Source organism: Sphaerodactylus townsendi, linkage group LG06 (assembly GCF_021028975.2).
Source record: "Sphaerodactylus townsendi isolate TG3544 linkage group LG06, MPM_Stown_v2.3, whole genome shotgun sequence".
NCBI classification, from domain to species: domain Eukaryota; kingdom Metazoa; phylum Chordata; class Lepidosauria; order Squamata; family Sphaerodactylidae; genus Sphaerodactylus; species Sphaerodactylus townsendi.
Window position 1 is genome coordinate 42,721,591 of NC_059430.1, and position 20,780 is coordinate 42,742,370.

Below are 20,780 nucleotides of genomic sequence, written 5' to 3' on the forward strand. Positions count from 1 at the left end.
AACACCCCAGTAATTCTGGTCGTGAAAGCCTTCGACAATACACTTGAATGCTCATTGCTTTTTCCAGTTACTCACCCTTCAATCTGGCCCTGACTCTCTAAATAAGTTCCACCCACCCCCTCCCTCAGGGAAAACAGGAATTCTTTTCCTTGCATAGGCAAGTCTCATTTTTTAATTTAAAAAACCTCCCTGGTAGCAATACAGGGCTGTAAGAGGTGCCTGTGTCTTTATATCCAGCACCTCACTTCGTGGGAATTTGATTTGGGGGGCATTTGTTATCACTTTCAGTTCTGATGGGGACTGTCCAGAAAGCAGCCCATTTCATTGTTCTTCGTCTGCTAGAAACATTTAAACAACTAAATATGAAGGACTAGTCACTTGGAAGCAACTGACTAGATGAGGCAGCTATTCACTTCTTTTTGTTTGCCTGTTGTTGACAAAAAAAATTATAAAACTAGTTTGCAGCTCCAAACATCCAGATATTAGAATGAATCTTGGAATGGAGGATATAATTTCACAGGGACAATATGGCAATTCTCATTGTGTGTGCATATCAAGACATGCACACCAAAAAAGAAAAACGGAACATTGGCACAGTCCCACCACTGATAACAGTAGCACCCTTGCTCACAAATTCTGATTTTAAAGGTATGTCTGAAAGAAAATAGAAACATAGAATCATAAGAGTTGTAAAAGACCACAAGGGCCATCCAGTCCAACCCCTGCCTTGCAGGAACACACAATCAAAGAACTCCCAACAGATGGCCATTAGTTCTTCCTAATGTTTAGGTAGAATCACTTTTCTTGTAATGTGAATCCATTACTCTGCTGTAATCTCTAAAGCAGGAGGAAACAAGTTTGCTCCATCTTCAAAATCCCTTCAAATAGTTAAACATGGCTAACGTGTCACCCTTTAACCTTCTCTTCTTCTGACTAAACATACTCTCCTCATAGGGCATGGATTTCAGAACTTTTACCATTTTGGTTACCCTCCTTTGGACATACCCCGGCTTGTCAATATTGCTCTTGAATTACGGTGGCCAGAACTGGACATAGTATTCCAGGTGAGGTCTGACCAATGCAAAAACAGAATGATACTATTACTTCCCTTGATCCAGACACTATACTCCTATTGATGCATCACAGCATCACATTGGCTTTCTTAGCTGCCTCATCATATTGTTGACTCATGTTCATCTTGTAGTCTACTAAGATTCCCAGAGCCCTTTCACATGTACTGTTGTCAAGCCATGTGTCACCCATCCTATACCTGTGTATTTCATTTTTTCTAAGTGCAGTATCTTACATTCCCCCCTGCAGGAATTCATTTTGTTAGTTTTGGCCCAGCTTTCTCATTTGTCCAGGTCCTTTTGAATTCTGACTCTTTCCTCTGGGGTATCAGCTACCACTCTTAATTTGATGTTATCTGAAAATCTAATTAGCATGCCCTCTATTCCATCATCCAAGTCATTGATAAAAATATTGAATAAAAGTGGGCCAGGACCGAGCTCTGTGGCATCCCACTAGACATTTCATCCCACTAGGATGAAGATAAGACATTGGTGAGAATTCTTTAGATTCTGTCGGTAAACCAACTATGAATTCACCTAACAGTAGCATTGTCTAGCCCACATTTTACTAGCTTTTTTTGCAAGAATATAATGGGGAACCTTGTCAAAGGCTTCAAGGTATGCTACATCCACAGCATTCCCTTCATCTGCCAAGCTTGTAACTCTTTATACAAAAATCCCAAAGATTAGTTTTGCATGACTTGTTTTTGAGAAACCTGTGTTGACTTTTAGTGATCACGGACCGGTATTCCCTTCTAAGTTTTTACAGACCGTGTTTAATGATCTGCTCTCGAACCTTTCCTGATACTGATGTCAGGCTGACTGGGCTGTAATTGTTTGGGTCATCTTTTTCCCCCCTTTTGAAGATGAGGACAACATTAGCCCTCCTCCAATCCACTGGGAGGTTTCTTGATCTCCAGGAATTCTCGAATATTATTGCCAGTGGTTCTGAGTTTACTTCTGCCATTTCTTTCCATAACTTTGGATGTAGTTCATCAGGCTCTGGAGGCTTGAATCAAATTAGAGTAGCCAGGTATTCCAGGACTACTATTTTATTCTGTGCCAGATTTCCCCTACTGCATCATCTGCTCCAATTCTCCCTTGTTGACCACTGTTTTCCTTTAGGGAGAAGACTTAAGACACAGAAGTAGTTGCGTAGTTCAGCTCTTTTTCCATCACCTGTTAGTGTTTCACCATCTTCTCCACAGAGTTATCCTACTATTTTCTTGTTCTTTCTTTTGCTTCAGACATAACCAAAAAATACTTTGTTTTTAACTTCTCTAGCAAGCCTCAGTTCATTCTGCACTTTACCTTTCTGACGTTCTCTCCACAGCTGCTTGCTATTTGTTTTTGAGCTCCTCTTTGGTGATTTCCCTCTTTTTCAGTTTCTTGTACATGTCCCTTTCAAATCTTAGCTCAGTTGAAAGTTATTTAGACATCCATCCTGATTTCTCTAGACACCTCCCATTTTTCCTCTCATTAGAGCTGTTTGAAATTGTGCCTTCATTAACTCACTTTTAAGAAACTCCCATCCATAGTGCACTCCCTTTTCTTTTAGTATTTTTAACTAAGGGACCACACCCAGTAGTTTCCTAAGTTTACTGAAATCAGCCTTCTTAAAATCTAGAATGAGTGTTTGACTATGCTTGGCTTCCCCGTTCAAACTCCAGGAGCACATGGTCACTTCTACCTAAGGATCCCAGGTAATCACTGTAGGTTAGGATCAGATTTAAAATAGCTGTTCCCTTTCTTGCCTCTTCCACCTTCTGGACAATGAAACTTTCTGCAAGAAAAGTGAGGAATTCGTTGAACCTTATGGTCTTGGCAGAATTTGACTTCCAACAAATATCAGGAGAACTGAAATCTCTCATTACTATTACATCTCTCCTTTCCGAAAATCTGGTCGTCTGTTCTAGGAGGGCCTCATCCAGTCTGGCTTGGTAGTAGACCTCCACAATGATATCATGGCTGTAAAACCAACGTTGCAACTGAAAAATTGTGGAGGGATGTTAGATGCGCAGAACCCCTCTATTCAACATGATTCTGATGCTAGCAAATTGACCACTAAGAAAAGCAGGCAGAAATAGTACATGCAGAAAACTTCTGTGTTATCCAGTGTAACCTTATGGAGCCAGTAGTCAGATATGACTGGAAATTCAAAAGCATGGAAACCTCAGGTTAACTTGCTACCATGCGAAGAAGTCATCTGAGAGGAGATTACCCTGGCTGGATCAATGTTTTCAATTGTTCTCCATCCTCAAAAGTTCAAGAGGATAGACAAATATACATACAAGAAGTCTAGCTCTATACTATCTCCTACTCATAATAGTGGCCTGCTAAAGATTAATTTCCTACTAACAGCATACAAGGCCAGTAAAATAAAATTAATTGCATATCATGCTGCAAACTAGCTGGGCTTTCTGTTGGCAATGATGATAAACCCAATAGGGCAAAAAATTAACATGGGATACTTTTCAAAATTCTATTTAGCAACTGTAATCCAAAATATACCACCAGGCTTATATTAGCATGGCTGGAGTTTACAGATTATTTATTACTATGCATGCAGTTACTGTAGAAGGAAAATGAGGAACTTGCATGTCAATCTGCATGTATTAGATCGGTGTTAGAGTTCTAAGAATTTCACCCAGGCAAAATAGGTATAGACAACTACTTCTATACCAGATTAAAGTTGAGAACTCTGATGCTGATGCTATTTCTTGTGCTAGAAAGATACATCTATCCATGTTGTAGATTTGCAGACATTCATGCTGACTGCATGATGAAGTGTGAAAATCTATAGGGATAACATGCAGATGTTTCCCTGGGTTATAATAATCTTAGAAAATGTTTGAAGGCTAAAGAGAGTCAGCGTGGTGTAGTGATTAAGAGCAGGTGGATTCCAATTTGGAGAACTGGGTTTGATTCCCCACTCCTCCAACTGGGTGGCTGAAGCTTATCTGGTGAACCAGATGTTTCCGCACTCCTACATTCCTGCTGAGTGACCTTGGGCTAATCACAGTTCTTTGGAACTCTCTCAGCCCCACCTACCTCACAAGGTGTCTGTTGTGGGGAGAGGAAGGGAAAGGAGTTTGTAAGCCACCTTGAGTCTCCTTACAGGAGAGAAAGGTGAGGTATAAATCCAAACTCTTTGTTCTCCACAAGTCCAATCATTAACAGCATCGCTGAGGTCTTGCAAACTGAGAGCCATGGCTTCCTTTATAGAGTCAATCCATCTCATACTGGGTCTTCTCTTTTCTTGCTACTTTCAACTTTTCTTAGCATTATAGTCTTTCCCAGTGTATTTTGTCTTCTCATGATGTGACCAAAGTATGATGGCCTCAGTTTAGTCATTTTTGCTTCTTGGGACAGTTCCAGGTTTGATTTGATCACGAACTGCCTCACTTGTCTTTTTGGCTGTTCAAGGTATCCTTAGTACTATACTCCAACACCACATTTCACAGGAATCTACTTTCTTCCTGTCAGCTTTTCTCATTCTCAACTTTCACACCCATACATAGTAATGGTATAGTAGGGCATGAATTAATTTGATTTTGGTTGTCATTTAAACATCCTTACATATAAGAATCTTTTCTAGTTCCTTCATGGCTGCCCTTCAAGTCTCAATCTCCTTCTGATTTCTTGGTTGCAGTTTCTCCTTTGGTCAACGATGGAGTCAAGGAATAGAAAGTCTTCAACAATTTCAGTTTTTTCATTGTCCACCTTAAAAGTTGAGTAATACTCCATCAGTTATTATTTTTATCTTGATGTTCAGCTGTAATCCTGCTTTTGTACTTTCTCCTTTAATTTTCAGCAGTAATCATTTCAAGTCTTCACTATTTTCTGCTAGTAATACGGTATCATAAGAACATAACATCATCACCATAGCTCAAATATTCCTCCTGCCAATTTTTACTCCACCCTCATCTAAATCTAATTCAGTTTTCCTTCTGAGATGTTCTGCATACAGATTTAAGAGTCAGACATACAAAATACATCTTTTTCTAACAAACTGGCCAATGGGAAACCGTTCTGTTTTTCCATATTCTATCTTAACAGTAGCCTCTTGACAGAGTACAGGTTGCACATCTTGCATACACATTGAAATTCTCTTGTATGCTACAGTTAACCAGTGTAAATTTTCAATATGATCTGCAGTGCCTCTTCTGAATCCGGATTGAATTTCAGGCATTTCTTATTACATATATAATAGCAGTCTTTGTTGTAGGATTGTAAGTTCGATTCTTCATTCAGGATTGTAGGATTGTAAGTACGATTCTTCATATACTGTACTTGGTAGCCAGGAAGATCCAGATAACCAAGTGATCCCAGAACGTGTATGATGGGTCCTCACTTATGCCAAGAAAAAATATCTACCAGAAAATACTTTCAGAACAGGTGAAAGCACTTCACAATCTTTGCTTCACAGCAGAGCTAGATTCATCCACATGTGCAATGCTTTCCTCACTAGAGTACCTACTTCACCTACGGTTTCCCTAGCATATCAGCTTCCCAAAACTCAATCCAATGCTACTCCATCTTTTCCCAGCCAATGGTTAAACATTTTTTTTGGTTGAACAGTTTTATACTCCAGTGTTACCTTCAGTACCTGCATGGGATACCTGGATTGTCCTCACCTTCACCATTAAGAGCTTTGAACCTATGGCAACTTGTAACCTTGAAGGACTATTGTTCAAAAGGTGGCCTTTCTTACAGCTATCTGCTCTGCCAGGAGGGCTTCAGAACTTGCTCTCTGAGGGGCAGACCAATCTTTCTTCTGCTTGTATTGTGATAAGGTAATCCTTTGTCCCAACTCTAATTTCTGCCGAAGGTGGTCATGGTGTTACATCTGAATAAGGATGTAATCCTATCTAACTTCTTTCCATCACAGAAGCTGAACATTGGCTTCCTATCCTAGACATAAAAGTAGCACTTATATTCAATAGGTATCATATCTCTCAATTTCAGAAACACAATAATTTTGTTATCAACCCAACAAATCATACACTGGATATGCCATATTATAGAAATCTCCTGCCAACTTGCATGTGATTTGCCTTCCAATATTGAAGCACATTCCACAAGAGCAACCTCTGCCGTCTTTGATACCCTCACCTGAACTGTGCCATGCTGCAACCTAGGCTTAGCTGTTGTGACAGATTCAGCAACAGGCAGAGGAATAAAGATCAGGATGTAAAAGGTTATAAATGACCATTCAGTGAATAAGTTATAGGTAAGAAGACCACATGTTCTCAGCTACGCAACAAACTGCTGAATAAGGATGAACAAACTGAATCAAGGGCTGTTTTTGCCGGTTGTAAAGCCCCAGGGATCTTACATCCCGCGGTGCTTTTTTCCTGATGTTTTACTTTGCACAGCTCCTGGTTCTTCCCAGGAGTCAAGGCAGGGGTGATCCGTAATGTCCCTGCTGTTTCCACACGACCCCAGGGCATGAGGGAGAAACCGTGGATTTTAGACCGGGGTGGGTGGGTTTAAGTGCCCCGAATGGGAGGGGAGCAATTCTCTCAAACACACATGGATTACAGGGAGGGGGCTGATGGGAATTGTAGTCCATAACATCTGGAGTGCCAAAGGCTCGCCACCACGGCTCTAGAAGATTGTGTTAGCCCTTGCGGGGATGGGAGTATTGAGACAACAGACCATATACTTCTCGATTACAAACTGTATAGCAATATTAGAGAAGCCTTGATGAAGGAAATCTTTGTACGATTTAGAGGGAGGGATAGAAATATTATTCTATCACTTTTACTATTATTATTATTATTTTTATTATTATTATTATTATTAATTCAATTTAATGAACTGCTCTCCCCCAAAGGGCTCAGAGCGGTGTACAGACAATAAATACCAAAATACAAAAAACATTGAATAATATCATTGAAATACATAAATCAATAAACACAGTACCAGCAATACAACCCACCCACAATTTGGAGGATGGCGTCCAGTTCTAACCCTGGGAGGGGACCGGAAGACAGTCGAAGAGAAACAGATGGTACATGGGCATCAGGAAGGGGCGGCAGCTCAGCAGCCAGCCAGTCCCCAAAACCTGGTGGAACAGCTCCTTGCTGACAAGGATCACAAAATGACTCTTAAGGTTGTTAAATTTGGAAGGGTGATATACAACACTAAGAAAGCTGCTGGGAATAACATTTAAGGGGTAGAATTTTGATACATATACAAATATATATATTCAAGACTATTATGATGTGGAGGTGAGTTAAATTTAAAGGAAATTTTAAAACAAATTATAGTATATATGTTTTAGTAGGAAATAATTAGTCTGGAGATTAAGATATGATGGAAATGTGATAATATTGTGTACATGGATGTTATGACTGTACTTTTAAATTACCCATCTAAGGAATTGAATCTTGTAACTGTATATTTTATTGTATGGACTTGTGCAGCAGCTGAAGGTACATCAGATTTGTATATAGCCATGGTGGCGAACCTTTGGCACTCCAGATGTTATGGACTACAATTCCCATCAGCCCCTGCCAGCATGGCCAATTAGCCATGCTGGCAGGGGCTGATGGGAATTGTAGTTCATAACATCTGGAGTGCCAAAGGTTTGCCATCACTGGTATATAGGTATTTTATGGACGAAATGATGTAGAAACATTTAAGGGCTGGTCTTTGAGCATAATAATAAAATTCTATTCTATTCACACACATATCCCAATATATTGGAAAGGCATGAATGTATGCAGATGCTTTGCAGAGGTCAAAATGGGGTAACCAGGGTAGGATTTGACAAATTCACATTTTTCATTGCCCCCAAAGGTTCTCATGAAAGTGTTGCAAATTAAATATGTTCATTGTTTTGTCTAAAAGGATTTAGCTTATATTCCACAAAACATTGCCTTCTTGGTATTCCAATCCAATATTTATTTCACATTACAAAGAAGCAGTAGAATTTATCTCTTACTGGTGCAGACACATGGATTTGGCCTTTCTGACTCTTAGAGTTAAACCGTAGGTTAACTGACCATAGTTACATATTACACAAAGTTAAGAATGGCCTTGGTGTTAAAACATCAAGCTTTCCTCCTTTCTTATGCTGTCACTTTAGGTTCTCATTTGAAAAAGAACAACAAATTCAGGGACCACAAAGTAGCTACTAGTAGAACAGGTCCTATGTTAGGACACTCTACAGACCCTGTACGTTTTCTGAAGAGGAGAACTCCTTCAGTATAACTTGACAATTTGCTCTGTTAAACATCGTGGAAGAGTCACTCACATTCTCACTCATACTGCGGAAGAGTCAAGTATATCAGATCACCTGGTATCTTCTGAGCAAGCACTGATACTGTACACCATTTAAAACTGTACAATACTGACTAATTCTGGATTTCTTGCACAAAAAAAGAACAAAATTCACATTTATACCAATTGAGCATTTTCATTCCTTTCACTGTTAGTTATCCTGCGTTAGTTATTAGCATGCACTGAATTAATGCTTCTGAAGGATCTATTATTTTACCTAACAGAGCACGGTATCTGACTAATGAAATACAAAATACAATAGCATTCCCAAGCATTTATCTGAATATTATATACGGTTTATTACATGTTTATTTACAAAACAGCAAGTACTACATGTAAAACAAAATGGGAAAAGAGGAGAAATCACCATTTTAAACACACACATTTTATATGTGATCTATATAATCACTAACCTGAAGGACTGGCTTGAGTTGACATTACCCCCTCAGATTCTTTCTCACAACATAGCTCTTCTTCATCAGAAAGCACCAAGAATGCTTCTTTGGGCAAGTTTTCACTGCTTTCCTGTTTGGATGGAGAATTTAATGAACTTCCCACTTTATCTTCTACATCTACATTAGGATTCTCCACTGGAAGCAAGACAGATTTGGAGAAACAGCTTAAATCATCTTCTGCTGGGGCCAGCTTTTCTAAAATCGGAATAATCTCCTCTGTTTCCATGGTGGTTGAATTTCCCAAGATGCTTTCTACTGGTTCTTCTTCCACTGTTTTTTGTATACTAGACTCCAAAAGATCAGCAGATCGGACATCCCCATCCTTTGGATCCTGATCTGAATCCATACTGCTGGATATTGCTTGTTCGCCAATGTTATCTTTTAGACCTTCCTCACCACTTTTTTCTTCCTCCGCAGGCAAATCAGGAATACAAGCATGATCATTTGCTTCTACTCGATCTGGTGAGGAGTCATTATTGCAGCTCAAGTTACTTTCAACTTCAGGCCAATTTGATAAGTCTTTCTCATCCAAATCATCTTTCACACCAGTATCTTCATGGTCTAGATTATCTTTTACACTAACCTCTTCCTGGAAGTCATTATCTTTTTTGCAGCCAAGCACTGAACTTTCAGGTTCAGGGGCTGAACTACTACTAGCATCCTCATGATCTTGCTCAGCAGCAATCTTCTCAGGAGACATATTTTCAGGTTTGAGAGCTACATTAGTTACCTGGTCCTCTCTATTATCAGGACTTTTGGCATCAATGGTTTCTTCAGAGTTCATTTTTCCATCTTCAGAATCAAGGCATAAATCCTCTAAGCCATTAATCTCTTTGTCCTCTGTGCACTCAGAATTTACTAGAGGAGAATTAAGATCTGAATCTCCATTTTCATGTTTCCCATTTAACAACTTAACATCAGTGGTCTTCATAAGCTCTTCTTTCACCTTATACACACTCTCAAGCTGTTGTCGATCACTTGCTCTCATTGTTTTGCGGGCCTTAAATACTCTTTTTTGAGGCTCTTCACTACTTTCCATCTTTATCCTGAAAAAGTAAATGTATATTATTTAAAACTGAAATGAATATGAAACACAGAACGTAACTGTCAACGGAAGGAAGTGACCGTTATAGGGAGGAAGTGAAGTAAAAAGTTCAGAGAAGTCCTGCCTCCTAGTAACAGGAAGAGAACAGCCCTCCGCCTTCAGGAGAACACACACCACACACAACTACACAGATGATCCAACTTCATTATAATAAGTACTAGGACAGGTTGGGGGGAGGGTCCTACAACCCTGAAGAAAGCCCAGACTTTGCAGAAAACTATAACAAAGTAAGAATCTAAAACAAAAAAAAATTAAGGGGTTGAAAACTTCCCCAAGTAACAGACTCAGTGCCTGTAGCTTTAGGGAAAGCATGACCACTGAACTCTGTTTGCCATTTTGTCTGGGATGGACAAACACACACAATTGGAAATGTAAAATCCATACCGTTCTGCCCTGCCCAGAACAAGCCACCACCCTGGGTCAGACTTTTCCCAGAGAGAAGGCTGGAGGAGGGAAGGAAGAAAAGCTGAAGACAGGGTTGAAGATAAGGTTAGGTTGACTGGTGGGTGGGAAGAAATCAGCAAAAGGAGAGAGGCTATGAGGGCTGCCTGGAAAGTTAAATATTGACTGTGTGATTCATCTTGAGACCAATTAAGAAAAAAGGCTATACCTTTTTTAAAAAAAGAGAGAAGGGGAAAGGATACAAGGGGAAATTAGTTGACCCCTCCCCCATAAGTTGTTGTGAATACCCTGCTTGTATTTTTTAAGCAAAAGTTTAAAAGTAGATTGTAAAGTATATCCTACAGAAATGTATTCCCTTAACAAAACAGACAGCAAAGAAATGCAAACAATGCAAGAATATTCAAGTTCAATATCTGTGAACTCTGTATGTGACAATTTATTCTGGAACAATTTATTCTGGAATTAAAAGGAAAAGGGGGAGTTGCTGCCCCTTGATAGACCTCCTATTACTTATTTTATGTTTAATGAAGACTGTGCTATCTATTCCCTTTTGTCAAACCACTCAAAGTAATATAGCTGTACTAATAAATTGTCCAACAACTTCAGTCCCTTCAGATTATGAAATACACTCCTTATTTATAACCATGATAAAAAACTTGATAGGTATATTAATGTGAAAAAATGTATCTTTTGGAATGACATCCCTTACTAATTTTTACTGCATTTCCTGAAAAGTGCTGGTGTTCCACTGACTCCTCATTTTCACCCAGCACTCAGGGTATGGTCTAAAAGCAACATGGTTGAAGCTAAGTAATAACTGATGAGAGGTTCACATATGTATACCTCCTTGAATTCTATGGAAGAAAACCAAAATATAAGTGTGTAAACGTAAGCACACGCGCACAAGCACACACACACACAAATCCCTTTTCATTATAGTGCCTTTTATTGCAGTCTCGGTTTTGTATGGCATTGTGTGACTTTATTATATCTTGTTGTATTGTATTGGGCATAACTGTTATTGTGATGCCTCCAGGAGGCATCTTAGCACACTCAGAGTGGGCGGCAGCCACTAATACGGCCTTGGCAAGTGAGGTCTCAGTGCTGGAGACATGCAGAGCGGCTACCTGGTCCTTGATATCTGCCTTCACCAGGCACTACAAGGTGTAAACAGCATGTGGATAAGGGGGAACCAGTGGACATTGTCTACTTGGATTTCCAAAAGGCTTTTGACAAAGTTCCTCACCAGAGACTATTGAGAAAACTCAGCAATGAAGGAATAAGAGGGGAAGTCCTCCTATGGATTAAAAACTGGTTGAGGAACAGGAAACAAAGGGTGGGTATAAATGGGAAGTTCTCACAATGGAGAGATGTAGGGAGTGGTGTCCCCCAAGGATCCGTATTGGGACCAGTGCTCTTTAACCTATTCATAAATGACCTGGAAGTAGGGGTGGGTAGCATGGTGGCCAAGTTTGCAGATGATACCAAATTATGTAGTGTGGTGAGAACCGCAAAGGATTGCGAAGAGCTCCAAGCGGACCTTGATAAATTAGGTGAGTGGGCTAAGAAATGGCAAATGCAGTTCAATGTAGCAAAATGCAAAGTGATGCACATAGGGGCAAAAAAATCCAAACTTCACATACAAGCTACAAGGGTCAGTGCTATCAGTCACAGACAAGGAAAGGGATTTGGGCATCTTAGTTGATAGTTCCATGGGAACATCAACTCAATGCATGGCAGCTGTGAAAAAGGCAAACTCTATGCTGGGGATCATTAGGAAAGGAATTGAGAATAAAACTGCAAAGATTGCCCTTATATAAAGCAGTGGTGCGACCGCACTTGGAGTACTGTGTTCAGTTCTGGTCGCCACATCTCAAAAAGGATATTGAAGAGATAGAAAAAGTGCAGAGAAGAGCAACGAGGATGATTGAAGGATTGGAGCACCTTCCTTATGAGGAGAAGCTGCAGCATTTGGGACTCTTTAGTTTGGAGAGGAGGCGTCTGAGGGGGGATATGATTGAAGTCTATAAAATTATGCATGGGGTAGAAAATGTTGACCGAGAGAATTTTTTCTCTCTCTCACAATACTAGAACCAGGGGGCATTCATTGAAAATGCTGGGGGGGAGAATTAGGACTAATAAAAGGAAACACTTCTTCACGCAACGTGTGATTGGTGTTTGGAATATGCTGCCACAGGAGGTGGTGATGGCCACTAACCTGGATAGCTTTAAAGGGGGCTTGGACAGATTTATGGAGGACAAGTCAATTTATGGCTACCAATCTTTATCCTTCTTGATCTCATATTGCAAATGCCTCAGCAGACCAGGTGCTCAGGAGCAGCAGCAGCAGCAGCAGGCCATTGCTTTCACATCCTGCACGTGAGCTTCCAAAGGCACCTGGTGGGCCACTGCGAGTAGCAGAGTGCTGGACTAGATGGACTCTGGTCTGATCCAGCAGGCTAGTTCTTATGTTCTTATGACAGGTACAGTGTGGCAGACACAGCCTTTGGTCACATGGTCCTGCAACACATGCTACCATCCTAGTCTGACCCACCCGGGCAAGGGACACTGTTTTAAAAGGTCCCATGTTGAGATGTCCTCCTGCTCAGGGGAGAATGACCATTGGACACTTACTGTGAAGGGTCCTTCTCCTCTGAGTCAAGGAGGACATCTTGCCTGCCCAATAGGGACAGCCAAAAAACACACACGAGAGAAGGGTTTTTTTTTTGTTATGGAGAGTTATGTTATTTAGGGACAATTGCCTTGTTCATTAAGTTTCCTGCTACTTGGTTAGAGGAGCTGAAGGCTGGTAGGATCTGGTGCCCTCCCCTCTCAGCTCCTTGCTCCTCTTACTGTCTGAATGTGCAGGGATCTGTCTTTATCTTCACTGCTCCACAGAAGTCTCCAAAACTGAGGAAGAAGGAGGGGTGTCCCACCAGCAACAGGAAGCTGAAGATTTACTTCCTGACTCTCTGGGAAGCCGGTGGGAATCACCCATGTTGAGGAAATGTCCTCCTTGACTCAGAGGAGGAGGACCCTTCACAGTAAGTGTCCAACTGTTGTTTTGGAACCAGCCAATTAACAATAAATAAATTATTTCTTAAATACTCATTGCTCAACTAGAATGTACTTCGCTGAAAAGTTTGGTTTTATAAGCCTATTAGTAGAATGTAAGAATATCTTATAAAGTTTCATGTCACATCTTAAAAATTAATTTTGAAAGTATTTTAATAGAACAAATTCCCCCAATCCATTTAAATTTATAGTTATTGTACACAAACACATGGTTTAAAAATGTAATCAGATCTCAACACCGAAACAAATCATAATCCTTTATCAAGAACAATGTGCCTGTTATTCTATTTAAATTAATAAAGCACAAGAAAAAAATTCAACTTTAACCATTAATAAGGCCATTAAGTCAGGCAGCCTTTTTACTGTTCAAATTATGAATACTTCTAGAGATAAGTGTTCATAGCCTGATCACCTTCCACATCATGCTCAGTAACTTTGGGGAAAAAGAAACCCTTAAATCTGCAAATAAACTATATATATTAGAGCCCAAACTAGATTTCTTTGGGGGGGGGGATGTCGTTAGGGAGCGTTGGAGGGGAGCACCGATGCATTTGCCCCCTCTACAAGTGCACCAATGCATTTGCCCCCTCCACCACGCTGGTGGAGGGGGAAAAGGCACTGCCAGCCAGCCACTGCTCAGTTCTGCAGAAGTGGAAGTCTGGGCTGCTGCAGAGCTGCACCGGCATCAATGAGATGCTGGTGAGGGGGTGCACTAGGCCATTCCTGGGATAGAGGTGACATTAGTGGCTTCATCCCTGGGTTTGCGGCTGATTGCAGAGGCCTGGGTCCTGGACTTAGGCCACCCTTTTGGATGCCCTAAGTTCATTATATTATATGGAGGGCTTTTCAGCAATTATGTTTTTTGTTTGTTTGTTTTGCTTCTTCTGCCTCCTTATACCACCAGAAAGCCCTCTGGAGGTGGCAGGGCAGCATTTTCCTCAGCCACCTATTGGGCTTCTCTTGTTCTTGCATATCTAAAGTCCGTAAAACACATATTTTGTAGTGTCAAAACACGTCTAGGCTGGAAAGGACTTGTTTAGTCATGGAGTAAATATTACTATAGTTGTTGCACCAATTAGTGTACGTATGTGTTCAAGAAATATAAATCAGAATGATGGAAACAGAGTTTAAAATTGGCCCCTTTCTTGATCATTTTGTTCCCTTTATATAAAATACAGTATATGAATGTGATTAATTCGTGTCAGAGACTCAACAGAAAACTACAAAATCTAAATGATTATTGCAAAAATATCTTCTGACTTTCAAAACTACTCATGTAGTAGCTGCAGAAGCTTTCTAAAGAATATTTTTTAAGCTAGTGGTTAGCAAATTTTGGGGGGCAAAACGCTTTCTCAATTATGATGCTTAGTTGCACATGCACCTTGCACCCATTGTTCATTTCAGTTTGACCAAGTTTTTAATCCCCCCAATCCCTTGCAAACCTGTGTCCAGCAAGCAGTCACAGCAACATATGATATAAATGGCTGCTGCATTCCAAACCATCACCTGGAAAATATATTATACCATATGCACCAACTATAAATTAGCTAATATTTTCAAGCTAAATTTACACATGGCACTTAACAGAAAGAATGTGGAAAATTCCGCATTTGAATCATTCAGGAAGAATTATCACCATTTTAGATACTTTACTCAAATGTATTTCTACTTACACTTATCTAACAAGCTGCCTCACGATCTTGTCTAAGATTTTCTATTTCACATTTAACAATACTTTTGAATTTTAACATGAAAATATCTAACTCTTCCTATTATAAATGCACTACAAAGTGTATTACTAAGAAACAAAAGTGAAAGAATTTAAACTGATAGATGCTTGGACATTTAATTACTTGAATTACTGCAAATGCAAAATGCTTTCTAAGAACTCAGAGTTTAGTGGAACGGAACTTTTTTCAGAATAACATATATGTACAATATATTTGCCCAGTTTAAATACCAAGGCAAAAATGAAATAGACATTTTTCATGACTCTAAATATTTCATATTCAGCGATGTACAGTTTCACTCCACATCCACAAGGGTGCACACTATAACCACTTAAAAGATCTTTGTGGATGCTACAGCGAATAAATACAAAGCAGTCTAAATTAGATCACGACAGATCACTTAGACAATTTGATCCCATTTGTGCAAGCCAATCAGCAATGTTCTTTTATGTCTTCCAGCTACAGGGTAAGAGGCTGCAAAAGTATTCACTTACTTTCAAATAATTTTGCACCCATTTGGTTCAGGAAGACCACATGAGCGATACTTAACAGTTATTAATGTCCATACTTTAAAGCTCCTCAGATGGTGCTCCAATAAAGTCCTGGTTGAACTATGGTGAACTATGAAATTCTACACTGATTACACAGATTACTGGGAGTTCAATGAAAATTGTGTTTGTATGCACTGAATTGAGCCCAACAGCATGAATACTTGTGTGTAAGCATTTTTAAGGACATTCCAAATAAAATTCAATATTCTTCTTTTAAGAAAACGATGTGGTACAGTTCAGCAGCAAATTATTATTATTACAGAGAAAAAATATACAGATTTCATTGTTTGAACATTCACATAATGCTAATAATTCCGTGACTGTAATACTCTCTCCTGGGAATCTTTCATATTAATTCACATTAAAAGAGTAAACTATTCTATATTAGTGTATGAGATCACTGCCACCAGAAGCCATTCTTAAGATCACTGCCAATTTTTAAAAAAATGGTGAATGCTATAATCACTGGTGCTTATTTGGTCAAAAGTGTACTAGTGGATTTTTAATGATACCCCAAAGGTTCCTAATCCTACAAATCTGGCAGGATCTCCTCCCTCATAATTTCCCCAAGGGCTATCACTGCTACGTGGCAACAAAGAAAGGAATTAGCATAACTGCTATGAATTAGCCTACAATCCTCAGGGGAACAGCCACTGCGCTGCTGAAAAGTCTAGCTACTCAGCGGCCAGTTCTTTAAGTTCTGCCCAGAAACAGGGAAAACAGAGACAGACTGACAAATGGACAGATGGACAGCCAAAAGATACAGAAAGATATCAAGGAAACTACAGTCCAAAATGTGTAGTGATTCACTGAATAATACTTTAGAACAGCATTGCTAAAACTAATGTTTGCTACATATAATAAAATTATGTGGATGAAAAAAATTATGTAAACGTGTAATGTTCACTGTAATCCGGCTAATTATTAGACAATGTAAGCTAGGCAAATAAAACGAATATGCAGTGTTGTCTTGAGGTAATTAGGGAGAGTAACTGGACAGGACATTTTGTTCTAAATGAAAATTAGTACATTACAAATTCAAGATGAAGGTCTCACATTTCAGTCTTGCAATTAATACTCCTTTTTCAGAACTTGTCTAGAACGTTTCCTAGTAATACATTGAATTTCAGTTTTATGGTCAATGAACATAATGGTGTTAAGCATCACATTGAAGCATGTGCATTATATTTTTGTGCATTAACAGCAGCATTCTGAAGCAATACACAATTTTCATACCATTGTTTTAGTTTGCCTTCCCTAAAACAATTAAATTTTCCCCTGAAGAAACACATGGTACATGAAAACTGTTTCATAACATTATCTTAAGTACTGTGTATACATTTTAGGCAAAACAAATTTAACGTGTTTTTACTGTGAATTAAAAGAAACACAGAATCTTGTTGCCCATCAAGATGAATTAAATATGGACCACAAAATTACCGCTAAATCAGGAAGTTTAACTTACTGCACTTTTAAATCAATCACCATTTTGCTCCTTTATAAAAATGGTCAATTTTCATAATGAGCATGAAGGGAAAAATGAATAATCGTAGCACTCCACCCCCAGTCCAAGTCCTTGTAATAACCAAGACACACACAAGAGGGAGCCAGTTGTAGCTACACATAAGAATTTCACGTAGGAAAAAATATATCAGTCTTCTTCATTGTCACCAGATTCTCTCCCTATACGATTACCTTAACTGATTGGCTTATGGAATCAGTTACAAAACAGCCAATCAGGACTATGCACTCTAAATTCTGTCCAGCAACTAGAAAAGGATATAAAATTACTACTGAGTATTTAAGATAAGTCTCTGAAAATAGAAGATTAATTCTTGAATACTTAAAAAAATAGTTATAAATAAACCTTTAAAATTTTGCTTTTTAATCACTGTAAAGCTTAAGATGTTGCTATAAAGAACAAAACTGTGAAGTACAGAGTATATATTGTGCAGGATAGCGCAGGATGAGAGGTTTTCCTGAAGCTGAAAAACTAAGTGGTATGGGTTAAACAATACTTGCATATTACTTCTTTCATCAGTGAGATTCATAACCTTCCCACATTTTGAATCTGCTGCATACACTGCAAAAAGGACAAGCGTGCCCCTCATGCTTCACATTACCACTATATTCAGCAATTTCCATAACCATTTTAGAAAAGCTTGAATCTATAGGTGACTACTGAAAGCTGTTTCAGCATCAGATGCCACCTAAACACGAACTGATCCTTATGCAAATCAGTTGTGTCAGTAAGAAGCAATAACATATTATTCACTGTGAGGCCTTGTTTAATGTGTCTAATGGTCAGTCTGTCCATTTCCTATATCCCAATTTCTAAAGTTCAAAAAAAATAACGAGCGCATGCATGTTTATTTTGTGGAGCGGGACCTGGGACACCAATTCACTGTGCACCTGACTATGTTTGGGTGAAGGCTCTTTAGACCGCAGGCCCTAGACTGGGATGACAATGCTTTAATAGTTCAAAAAGGAAAAAGAACCTGGTCCTGTCAAGAGTGTGCCTGGAGTTCACTCTGGATTTGACCTCTTTCCACATACCCATTTCCCCCCCTCACAACTGCTTCCGCTAAGACAGGAAATGGAAATAGCAATGGCGGTTTGTAAGGAAGGGACAAATTAGTACACCTGCTTGCTTCACTGGAATTAAAACAGTAAAATAAAAAGTCACACTGGTTCATCTCAAGTATTCAGCATAGTACAGAAAAGCAAATGAAAGTGTCGGTATTGGTTTACCCTTTTTTTGTGAAAAACAACTTCATTTCCTACATAAGGAAAATGTGTGGAAATCTATGACTTTTAGTCTGATGTTTTGATCACCTGATGAAGGTATCTATTTTGAAAAATAATTTGTTAATGATTAATGCTATATGAGATTTTAACACGACTATGATCTTGTCAAGGATGGTCATGTGCCAAAAGGGCTATTACATTTGCAATTGTTTTCATCTAAACAAGGACATGCAACAGAAGAAGTGATGCAAGTCTGACCTCTATGTCTCTCCAATTTTATCCTGTACCCTATCTCACAATAGTCTGATGTCATCAGTAGTAGCCGAGACTACTAGTAAAATTTGACAAAATACACCACAATTGTATGAACTTTCAAATTAAGAAACTAACATTTATACAGTACCACAAAACATTTAAAATATTAATCTAACAGATACTTTCACGTTCAGTATCAAAAAGGGCAATCTGAAAACCTACCTAAGTTGTATCCAACTGATTTCTCAGAAACATATTTTTGCCTATTTCTTCTTTCCTCTTAAGAGATTTCCTTCCTTCAGAGAAATGAAATACACCTGCTTGCACATGCACAGCCACAGACAGAGGTCACTGCCAACTTTAAGTCATAAAGGTGGATCAAAGTAGGCAGGACCACAAGAAAATTGAGATGCATGGTTAAAAGCCTGGTTAAAAGACTGAATCACCTTCAATCTGCAATTACCTTCAATACCTGTTCACTTCACATTCAAAAGGACTATTTTTTGCACATGTAAAAATTCCCCAACAAAACCTCCCCCGCAGCCATTTTGCCATCTGATCAGCAAGCTCAGTAACAGAAACTATACTTGAGTAGTATGATGTCAGAGGACTGACTGAAGATCTGCATAGTCACGCTGGTTGGTTGCTGAAGACCCATTTGTATAAGAGCCCTTCAATACCGGAGGCTGAGACTCAGCAGGAAGCAGGGAAAGATCTGCCTGGCAACAAGGCTAAAAATAGAATCAGTATGAAGCAGTGGAACGGGTGTGAAAATAAGAGCAGAGCATGAACCAAGCCAACCTTCTTCTGTATGCAAAGTTGTACAAATACAGAAATAATGTTCTTCTCCAGTGATTTACTCCCTTTAATGCTCTCTAAAGAAGTACACAGAGATCAGCAGGCATGCTGCGCAAGCAGCAATTGGGGGGGGGGGAGGGGAAGGGAATCAGACTTCAAATAATGTAATGAAAGTATTATTTTAAACAAGATACATTTTGATAATAGACTTTGAAATTGCTTAAAAAGCTTGGTCCAGTTATTAAAGTCATCTTTATGGTTTTAGGAAGTTGTGAAAATTGATCAATAACTAATATCAAGAAGCTGCTTATACTGAAGCAGATGCAGTCAGCTCTCATGTTTATTTATGTTTCCTGCCTTTCAGAATCACATACAAGAGCCTTTATCTAGGTCACGGAAGGTTCATACATGCTCACAGAAGGATTCTCAATATTCAAAATATTCTTTAGCATGTGGTTACATATACACTCAGCACAGCAGTCATGTACACTCCAGAGTGGTGAGTACCCATACTGACACATCACTGGTGATAAGGAGTGGGTAGATTACATGGTCCTATTTGTGCTTGTGGTGGACTGATTGAACCCATGGAGCCTTCCTATTTACTGTCATGAAGAAGGTAAGCCAAGGGATGACAAGGTTACTCAGTAAACTTCATAGTCAAACAGATCTTAATGCAGATCTTTTATTGATTTATCTAATGGATAACAAAATAAGAGAAAGTATACAAAATTTAATAGATGCTTTCCGACATAATTGGGCCAGACAAAAATTTGGTGTCATACATGGCTTTCATGGAGGTTCACAGATGTCAGGGAGTACCAAAGTGTTACCTCTGGTGAGTAAGCGAACTACAGACAGGGGTGCAGCAAGGTGTCATTGTCAAAACTTGAATTTATAGTCTGTTCGCCAAACCAATAATAATCCAAAATGGAATGCTGTGTCTCCCCCATCTGACTCATGGATGGCGAGTGAAGGATAAGAAGCATCAAAAATCACATTTTTTTTTAAAAAAAAGCAACTTTGGATATGCCTCCAGGTAGGCAAGGGCAGTCACTGTCAGAGGCAGAGCTACAAGGGGAACGGGGGGTGCGCACTGCATGGGGTGCATGCCGGGTTGGGGGGGGCGGCGGAAAATTGCCCCTGATCTCCCCGCCGACGCCACACTCACACTTTAAAAAAATTATTTATTTTATATACCGCCCTCCCCCTGAGGGCTCAGGGCGGTTCACAACAAGGTTAAAACATACCTTAAAACATAATTTAAATATCAGTTACATAAAAACAGAACCCATTTAAAA

At 39.3% G+C, this 20,780-nt stretch overlaps 1 protein-coding gene across 8 annotated transcripts in view; it reads right to left on the reverse strand.

Moving 5' to 3' along the window:
* Window positions 1–20,780, reverse strand: part of LOC125434394 (activating transcription factor 7 interacting protein) — a 128,563-nt gene that overhangs the window by 55,819 nt on the left and 51,964 nt on the right. For 7 of the 8 annotated variants that reach the window (XM_048499705.1, XM_048499709.1, XM_048499704.1 and 4 more), the window contains exon 2: window positions 8,774–9,861. In XM_048499705.1, the coding sequence (XP_048355662.1) occupies window positions 8,774–9,854 (1,081 nt within the window). In that variant the 5' untranslated portion in view covers window positions 9,855–9,861. Of the gene's footprint in view, window positions 1–8,773; window positions 9,862–19,144; window positions 19,227–20,780 lie in introns of those variants that run through there. The other variant, XM_048499710.1, reaches the window with a different exon arrangement.